The 9,995-nt window shown below is 46.9% G+C and overlaps 1 protein-coding gene across 3 annotated transcripts in view; it reads left to right on the top strand.

The window, feature by feature from the left end:
* c5 (complement component 5) overlaps nt 1-9,995 on the top strand; it is a 47,006-nt gene that overhangs the window by 25,262 nt on the left and 11,749 nt on the right. For all 3 annotated transcript variants that reach the window (XM_061893617.1, XM_061893618.1, XM_061893619.1), the window contains 8 exons: nt 2,903-2,983; nt 3,155-3,307; nt 3,413-3,475; nt 3,555-3,645; nt 3,711-3,750; nt 3,815-3,917; nt 3,973-4,047; nt 4,125-4,230. In XM_061893617.1, the coding sequence (XP_061749601.1) occupies nt 2,903-2,983; nt 3,155-3,307; nt 3,413-3,475; nt 3,555-3,645; nt 3,711-3,750; nt 3,815-3,917; nt 3,973-4,047; nt 4,125-4,230 (712 nt within the window). The remainder of the gene's footprint in view (nt 1-2,902; nt 2,984-3,154; nt 3,308-3,412; nt 3,476-3,554; nt 3,646-3,710; nt 3,751-3,814; nt 3,918-3,972; nt 4,048-4,124; nt 4,231-9,995) is intronic.

The raw sequence follows: 9,995 nt of genomic DNA, 5'->3' as shown, positions 1-9,995 counted from the left end.
TTAAATGGCAATATTCGCCAGTCCTTATGTGTGCGCCAAGTTTGGTGACTTTTGAAGCATTTTAAAGGCGTCAAATTACAGCGCAAAGAGGCAAAAGTTGCATTTTTTGCGAAAATTTTATTTTGAAGGGGTTTTTGCTAACTTCCTGTAGATTTTTGCTGAAAGAAGTGAGTGTATGAAAATTGGGTCTAAGTCAGACCTACATAGGAGTTTTTGTTTCATGTCGCTATGACATTCCTAACAGAAGTTACATGCAGTTTTGTCTGTAATTTTTTCCTAGGGGGCGCTAGAGCGCAATTTTCATTTTGGGGGATTGGTTGCTTAATATGTTGGGAAGGTGTGCTATACCTACGTGTGTGTCAAATTTGGTGAGTGTTGAAGCATGTTAAGGGGGTCAAATTACAGCGCGTAGGTGCGGAATAATAATAAAACACAGCAGTTTCAATAGGGTCCTTGGACCATGGCAAAGGACTCCTGTGGAGTCCTTTGCCATGGGCCAAGGACCCTAATAATCTCTTTACGCAATACTTCTCCTTTTAGTCTTTTAGTAACAGTCTTGAAGTTGTTTATACGGCCACCCTCAGTGTGACCTGTATGGCTGTTGACCAAGTATGCCTTGCATTCACTTGAGTGTGTGTATGAGCCACATATATTATGTGACTGGGCCGGCACGATGTTTGTATGGAGGAAAAGCGGACGTGATGACAGGTTGTAGAGGACGCTAAAAGCAGTACCTTTAAGGCACGCCCCCAATATTGTTGTCCGGGTGGATATTCGGCAGAATGGTTGCCCTGGGAGATTTTCGGGGGTGGCACTGAAATTCGGGATTCTCCTGGAAAAATCGGGAGGGTTGGCAAGTATGAGAAATAGCGTTGAATGCAGTGATAGTGCGGCACCACCACTGTATAATACTGGCGGGCCAGCTCTAATGTTCTTTTATTATTGCCTCAAGGGACAAATTAAATTACGCAGCAGGCCAAACTTGGCCCGCGGGCCAGAGTTTGACACCCATGTGTTAGATGTAAATATAAACAGAATACAATGATTTGCAAATCCTTTTCAAGCCATATTCAGTTGAATATGCTACAAAGACAACATATTTCATGTTCAAACTCATAAACTTTATTTTTTTTTGCAAATAATTAACTTGGAATTTCATGGCTGCAACACGTGCCAAAGTAGTTGGGAAAGGGCATGTTCACCACTGTGTTACATCACCTTTTCTTTTAACAACGTTTGGGAACTGAGGAAACTAATTGTTGAAGCTTTGAAAGTGGAATTCTTTCCCATTCTTGTTTTATGTAGAGCTTCAGTCCTTCAACAGTCCGGGGTCTCCGCTGTCATATTTTACGCTTCATAATGCGCCACACATTTTCCATGGGAGACAGGTCTGGACTGCAGGCGGGCCAGGAAAGTACCCGCACTCTTTTACTATGAAGCCACGCTGTTGTAACACCTGGCTTGGTCTTGTCTTGCTGAAATAAGCAGGGGCGTCCATGATAACAACATATGTTGCTCCAAAACCTGTATGTACCTTTCAGCATTAATAGTGCCTTCACAGATGTGTAAGTTACCCATGCCTTGGGCACTAATACACCCCCATACCATCACACATGTGTAAGTTACCCATGCCTTGGGCACTAATACACCCCCATACCATCACACATGTGTAAGTTACCCATGTCTTGGGCACTAATACACCCCCATACCATCACACATGCTGGCTTTTACACTTTGCGCCTATAACAATCCGGGTGGTTATTTGTTCCGGAGGACACCACGTCCACAGTTTCCAAATATAATTTGAAATGTGGACTCGTCAGACCACAAAACATCTTTCCACTTTGCATCAGTCCATCTTAGATGAGCTCGGGCCCAGTGAAGCCGGTGGCGTTCCTGGGTGTTGTTGATAAATGGGTTTTGCTTTGCATAGTAGAGTTTTAACTTGCACTTACAGCTGTAGCGACCAACTGTAGTTCTGACAGTGGTTTTATGAAGTGTTCCTGAGCCCACGTGGTGATATCCTTTACACACTGATGTCGGCTTTTGATGCAGTACCGCCTGAGGGATCAAAGGTCTGTAATATCATCGCTTACGTGCAGTGATTTCTCCAGATTCTCTGAACCTTTTGCTGATTTTATGGACCGTAGATGGTAAAATCCCTAAATTCCTTGCAATAGCTCGTTGAGAAATGTTGTTCTAAAACTGTTTGACGATTTGCTTACAAAGTGGTGACCCTCACCCCATCCTTGTTTGTGAATTACTTAGCATTTCATGGAAGCTGCTTTTATAGCCAATCATGGCACCCACCCGTTCCCAATTAGCCTGCACACCTGTGGGATGTTCCAAATAAGTGTTTGATGAGAATTTCTCAACTTGATCAGTATTTTTTGCCGTAAAATACGACAGCGGAGACCCCAGACTGTTGAACAACTGAAGCTCTACATAAAACAAGAATGGGAAAGAATTCCACTTTCAAAGCTTCAACAATTAGTTTCCTCAGTTCCCAAACGTTTATTGAGTGTTGTTAAAAGAAAAGGTGATGTAACACAGTGGTGAACATGCCCTTTCCCATCTACTTGGCACGTGTTGCAGCCATGAAATTCCAAGTTAATTATTTGCAAAAAAAAATAAAGTTTATGAGTTTGAACATGAAATATGTTGTCTTTGTAGCATATTCAACTGAATATGGCTTGAAAAGGATTTGCAAATCATTGTATTCTGTTTATATTTACATCAAACACCATTTCCCAACTCATATGGAAACGGGGTTTATATTAGGGTGTAATGGACCAGAACTCCATCAATGGGTACTCTGAGGGTTATGGGTACGCCAAGTTTGGCACCAACATTGTATGCTCCTAGTTTCCATGGTAACTAACAAACTGCTTCCTGTTCCCAGGGGAGGATTCCATACGCCAATCCAATCGTGTCCTGGCTGACTCAGGATCAGCACTATGGACAAGGCTTCTACTCCGTACAGGTACATGTGGCATTACTAAGCTCCTCCCTCTGAACTCAAAAGTAGTACCTGTGGACGTGGTCTGAGGAACCACAATGTGTCTGTTCAAGGTCCCTTCAAACCTCGGACCTTTGCAAAAGTCCTCCTTTTCCCACCATAACTACTTCCTTTTCCTGCTCTCTGGTCAATCAGGACACCGCCCTGACTTTGGAAGCGTTGACAAAGTACAGTAAGGTCATCCCTCTAGCCGTCCTCAATCTGGACATCAACGTCCGCTACCGACACAAAGGAGCGCTCACTCGCGTTCAGCTCAGCCCGAGCCGACCTGTGGCCACACCCATACAGGTGAGTGGGAGGGGTTTCCTGTGGTGAAACATGAGAGACTCAATGGTCGTATTTGTCTGCCAAAGGTTGAGAACATTCGGTGGTTTTTGTGTCTTTGCTGTCCAGGTGTTGAAGGACGATGACATCACCGTGTCTACGGGATACGGGAGGGGTGTGTCACACGTCAAGGTGGGTGTGGCTTAGAGGAACGAATATGTTGCGTCCCACATTGTCCAACAGTGCTCGTGACGTACACATGTGATCGCAGATGAAGACGGTCTACTACCAGACCACTCCCCCCTCCAGTAACTGTAACTTCGACATAAGCATAGAGATGCTTGGCGCCGACGTCTCCGACAGTAAGTTCTTCCTGGTGCCGTCCATTCTGTCTCTTTGCGCTCCTGTAACATCTGCCCCTATTTAGGTCCCAGCATGCGTGCTCCACACCTGTCTGCCTGTGCCAGGTAAGACCAACATCTAATAGCGCCTTAGCTGACATGCTAACTAGCCTACACGGTGGTCTTGCAGGTACAAGCCTCGTCCTAACGAGCTGGTAACAGAGTCCACCATGACTGTGATGAAGATCCAGCTGCCGACAGGTGTGGAGGCGCACCTGGAGGACCTGCGACAGGTTAGTTCGACCCCATGCCGGGTGGCGCTGTATTGTGACACATGTAACTGCGCAGTTCAGAGACACCGTGGCGCCGATCATCTCGCACTACGAGCTTCAGGGAAACACTGTCATCATTCAGATGGACTCTGTGAGTGCGCCGGCCCCGCCCACATCCTCTCCCCTGCTCACAGCGTCGCTTCTAACAACTTCCGGTCTGCTCTTTAGGTTCCGTCTGACATCTTCTTGTGTGTTGGCTTTCGGATCCGGACCAGGTTTAAGGTGGACGGAGCCAGCAAATCCCTGCTGAGTGTGTTTGAGCCTCAGGACAAGGGTGAGTGTGGTAGTTGTCATTGTAGATTGTTATTATATCCATCCATCCATCTTCTTCCGCTTATCCGAGGTCGGGTCGCGGGGGCAGCAGCCCAAGTAGGGAAGCCCAGACTTCCCTCTCCCCAACCACTTCATCCAGCTCTTCCCGGGGGATCCCAAGGCGTTCCCAGGCCAGCCGGGAGACATAGTCTTCCCAACGTGTTCTGGGCCTCCAACCGGTTGGACGTGCCCTAAAAACTTCCCTAGGGAGGCGTTCGGGTGGCATCCTGACCAGATGGCCGAACCACCTCATCTGGCTCCTCTCCATGTGAAGGAGCAGCGGCTTTACTTTGAGTTCCTCCCGGATGACAGAGCTTCTCACCCTATCTCTAAGGGAGAGACCCAAACTTATTTGGGCCGCTTGTACCCGTGATCTTATCCTTTCGGTCATGACCCAAAGTTCATGACCATAGGTGAGGGTGGGAACGTAGATCGACCAGGTAAATTGAGAGCTTTGCCTTCCGGCTCAGCTCCTTCTTCACCACAACAGATCGATACAACGTCCGCATTACTGAAGACGCCGCACCGATCCGCCTGTCGATTTCACGATGCACTCTTCCCTCACTCGTGAACAAGACTCCTAGGTGTATGAACTCCTCCACTTGGGGCAGGGTCTCCTCCCCAACCCGGAGATGGCACTCCACTCTTTTCCGGGCGAGAACCATGGACTCGGACTTGGAGGTGCTGATTCTCATTCCGGCCGCTTCACACTCGGCTGCAAACCGATCAAGTGAGAGCTGAAGATCCCGGTCAGATGAAGCCATCAGGACCACATCATCTGCAAAAAGCAGAGACATAATCCCGCGGTCACCAAACCGGAACCCCTCAAAGCCTTGACTGCGCCTAGAAATTCTGTCCATAAAAGTTATAAACAAAAACATGGACAAAGGACAGCCTTGGCGGAGTCCAACCCTCACTGGAAAGTGTCCGACTTACTGCCGGCAATGCGGACCAAGCTCTGACACTGATCATACAGGGAGTGGACCGCCACAATAAGACAGTCCGATACCCCATACTCTCTGAGCATTCCCAACAGGACTTCCCGAGGGACACAGTCGAATGCCTTCTCCAAGTCCACAAAGCACATGTAGACTGGTTGGGCAAACTCCCATGCACCCTCAAGAACCCTGCCCAGAGTATAGAGCTGGTCCACAGTTCCACAACCAGGACGAAAACCACACTGTTCCTCCTGAATCTGAGGGTCGACTATCCGGCGTAGCCTCCTCTCCAGTACACCTGAATGGGATTGTACTGAAAATTTTAATTTTCCTGAAGGAACTCTCCTGACGGAATAAATAAAGTACTATCTAATCTAATCTAATCTAAACCCTACCGGGAAGGCTGAGGAGTGTGATCCCACGATAGTTGGAACACACCCTCCAGTCCCCCTTCTTAAAAAGAAGGACCACCACCCCGGTCTGCCAATCCAGAGGTACCGCCCCCGATGTCCACGCGATGCTGCAGAGTCTTGTCAACCAAGACAGCCCCACAGCATCCAGAGCCTTAAGGAACTCCGGGCGGATCTTGCCACCGAGGAGCTTTTTAACTACCTCCGCAACCTCAGCCCCAGAAATAGGAGAGTCCACCACAGATTCCCCAGGCACCGCTCCCTCATAGAAAGACGTGTTGGTGGGATTGAGGAGGTCTTCGAAGTATTCCTTCCACTGATCCACAACATCCACAGTCGAAGTCAGCAGAACACCATCCCCACCATACACGGTGTTGATAGTGCACTGCTTCCCCTTCCTGAGGCGGCGGCTGGTGGTCCTGAATTGCTTTGAAGCCGTCCGGAAGTTGTTTTTCATGGCTTCCCCGAACTCCTCCCATGTTTGAGTTTTTGTCTCCGCGACCGCTGAAGCTACACGCCACTTGGCCTGTCGGTACCTGTCCACTGCCTCCGGAGTCCAAAAGAACCCGTAAGACTCCTTCTTCAGTTTGACGGCATCCCTTTACCGCTGGTTTCCACCAACAGGTTTTAGGATTACCGCCCCGACAGGCACAAACTACCTTGCGGCCACAGCTCCAATCAGCCTCCTCGACAATAGAGGTGCGGAACATGGTCCACTCGGACTCAATGTCCAGCACCTCCCTCCTGACATGTTCAAAGTTCTTCCGGAGGTGGGAATTGAAACTTTCTCTGACAGAGGACTCTGCCAGACGTTCCCAGCAGACCCTCACAATGCGCTTGGGCCTGCCAGGTCTGTCCGGCATCCTCCCCCACCATCGCAGCCAACTCACCACCAGGTGGTGATCGGTTGAAAGCTCCGCCCCTCTCTTCACCCGAGTGTCCAAAACGTGAGACCGCAAATCCGATGACACGACTACAAAGTGGATCATGGAACAGCGGCCTAGGGTGTCCTGGTGCCAAGTGCACATATGGACCCCCTCATGTTTGAACATGGTGTTTGTCATGGACAAACTGTGACCAGCACAAAAGTCCAATAACAAAACACCACTCGGGTTCAGATCCGGGCGGCCATTCTTCCCAGTTTCACTGTCGCTGCCAACATGAGCGTTGAGCATTTTTATTAAATATAAATGATTATTATTATTGTTACATACAGCATATTTCAAGTATGTTTCCTCTCGGTGAATCACTACCTTATTGTGGTGGAGGGCTTTGAGAGATCTTAAGAGCTATGCTGGCAGGGGATTTACTGTACAGTATGTCACTGGTTGGGTCCCCCAATGCAAACAGGATCCAAAGGACGGACCAAATAAACATTTTTTCATTGGACTCCACAAAAAAACCCCATAAAATACCACTTCACCCTGAAGCTAGACCTGTGGGAGGTGATTTCATGGGGAACAAGACAGTCCACTATGTAATACCACCGGGGGTAAACACAAGGCTGTGTTGGGTGACAGCTGAGACCTGGTCTTTGTCAACCAAATCTGGTTCTTGGGATATAGAACATCCTTTCCCTGGCAGCAGGAGGTACTCGTCTGGAATCGATGAGTCCGCTTCCACCCCATACAGATCGGCACCGACATGGGGGTGACGTTCCACATCCCGGCTTCTAAATTTGCCGGTGGCCGCCACATATCTGTTCAGTTTAGCTAAAATCTGCTTGTGGTGGACAGGAAGTCATGCCTAAACACAAAATAAATGATCCGGTTCATAGTCCGTCTTCAAGGCGGATCGCATTTTACAGTCTGAAACACCCAAATGTGCGGGGATGGACATGAAGTCAACTGGTAGAAGGTTTTCAGACGTCATTTCCCCTTGTTGAAAGAAACGGATCAGGACATGCTGATTCTGGAGGTCCGACATTTAAGAAGCACGTACTGGACAGGCATATCTCGGGCAGCTATATGGGTGCCTGTGTCGAATACTCACTGATAACGTGATTATGCGCGGATTCGCGAGAGGTCTGCACTGTTTCGTGTGTGGAGATTGTTGGATGGCAGATGGCAGAGGTGTGCAGAGGGAACTATGGTTCCCTGCCGTTTGGCATCCTATGGAAATTAGGGGTGAGAGGTGGGACAGATTTTTCGGCAAAACCCTGGGATCTTTAGGGCTTAATTATATTCAAAGAGTTTCTGAAACAGTCTGAGACGTTGGCCTTTCTTCAACACAAGATAGGCCCTGAACCCTTTGGGGTCAATTCTGAAACTTCAGGCTCCATTTTTAAAGTACCCCAAGGCTTTGTTACTGAAATTCTTGTTCCCTTACTGCGGAAGGAACCTAAACTGATGTCAAGGTTTGAGAAGTTCTGGACAGAGTCACCTGAAGACACAGTTCAGGCTCTGGAATTAAACTTGTTGAGAGGCGCCTTACCTTGGTCTACTCTGCTCTGTGAATGAGAAGGTTACTTCCCTACACGTTCAGTTTTTGGAAAGGGTCCTGCGTCCTTTGTGTGTATGCACCAAATGGAAACGGAGAGTACTTCTGCGTGGTTTTCTGTAGACTAGAGTATAGATTAGTATACTCTCTATAAATAGTAAGCTCTCACTTTAAGGTTTGCTTACCTTGGGCTACAAACGTTGGTGTCGTGCCTGAAAGATCAGGGGAAGGTGGTTTCCTCACCCGTAGGACTCACCCTAACAGACTGGGTGAGGAGCTCAACATAGAACCGTTGCTCCTTCGATTTGAGAGGAGCCTGTAAGGCAGGGGTGTCTAGACTTTTTCCACAGAGGGCCGTACACAGAAAAATGTAAGCATGCGGGGGTCATTTTGATATTTTTCATTTTCAAACCATAGCAAAATATATGGATTTTTTTTTTAATCCTTAGGGGTCCTGGGGAGCATAGGGGGTCTCAGTTACTAGAATGTTAAAAATAAGTCAAATTATTATTATTTTTTATTATCTAATGCTTACAGTATATCTCTATATCAACTTGAGGTTGATATAAAGTAAAACAAATAAGGTTTTATGCCTTTTCTGTCAAAGACAACTTAGTTTTTTGTAGTAAAACTGAAATATGCAATATTTAGATAGACGGACGGACGGACGGACGGACGGACGGACGGGCGGACGGACGGACGGACGGACGGACAGACAGACAGACAGACAGACAGACAGACAGATAGATAGATAGATAGATAGATAGATAGATAGATAGATAGTAGAGATGCGCGGTTTGCAGTCTCATCCGCGGAGTCCGCGGATAAACCGCGGGTCGGGCGGGTAAAATGACGAAAAAACAGATTTTAATTAGATTCGGGCGGGTGGCGGTTCTGGGATCGGTGTCCTTAACCATTCAAAGAGCCATTTAGGACCCGTGTCACAAAGCGAAGAAGTCAATAGGAGACGCCGATATTCTCTAGAATGACTGCCGGCAGTCACCCAGTTAATAAGTATTAGGGCGTGCTATGAAGCCATTGCCTTTGTCGCCTACTACAACATGTAGTAGGGCGAAGCCACACCAAACAAAAATGACAAACACATTTCGGGAGAACATCCTCCCAGTAACACAACATAAACGCCACACAACAAATACCCAGAATCCTTTGTATCCATGACTGACTATTTTATACACCCCGCTAGCAGCAAACCCTAAAACCCCTCAGCCCCCCTCCGTGCGTCGGTAAGGTGGGCGGGAATGGGGGCGAGGGGGTGTAAAATATATTCAGGAATAGTCATGGATACAAAGGACTCTGGGTATTTGTTGTGTTGCGTTTTTTTTTTTTTTTTTTTTTTTTTTTTAATTAAATCAACAGAAAAACACACAAAATACACTTTCCATCAGTGCATCAACCCCCCAAAGAAAACCCCTCCCTCCCCCATTCACACCCAGCCACACCCACTCACACAAAAAAGGGTTGTTTCTTTCTGCTACCAAAATGCTGGTTCCCACAACATATATAACACAGTCTGCAAGGGACATAGTCCCTGAAACACACATGATTGTGTGTGTCGCCGGTCCACTAACACTATCATTAATTACTATTTTTTATGTAATTGTTTTATATGATTTTACTTTCTTTTTTATCCCAAAAAAAATGTCATTGTTTTCCTTTTTTTTAATCTCATTTTATTTTATTAAAAATAAAAAATAAAAATAAAAAATAAAAAAAATAACCTTATCTTCATCAGACCAGGTTGTTAATGGAATTAGACTTGTCTAAAAGGTTTTTAAAACCAGGTCCAGTCCAGACAATGTCAAAGTGGGCCTCAGCAACACACACCCTCATCCATGTGCAACAACAAAAATTAGGGAAACAACAGATTGCATATAAGTTATAAACAAAATTAAAGCTGCAAGCAGCGTTGGTCGGGTCCG

The sequence above is a fragment of the Nerophis ophidion genome, linkage group LG01 (assembly GCF_033978795.1).
Source record: "Nerophis ophidion isolate RoL-2023_Sa linkage group LG01, RoL_Noph_v1.0, whole genome shotgun sequence".
Classification (NCBI taxonomy): domain Eukaryota; kingdom Metazoa; phylum Chordata; class Actinopteri; order Syngnathiformes; family Syngnathidae; genus Nerophis; species Nerophis ophidion.
The sequence above is the reverse complement of the archived record's forward strand: the minus strand, read 5'-3'. Positions and strand labels throughout refer to the sequence as shown.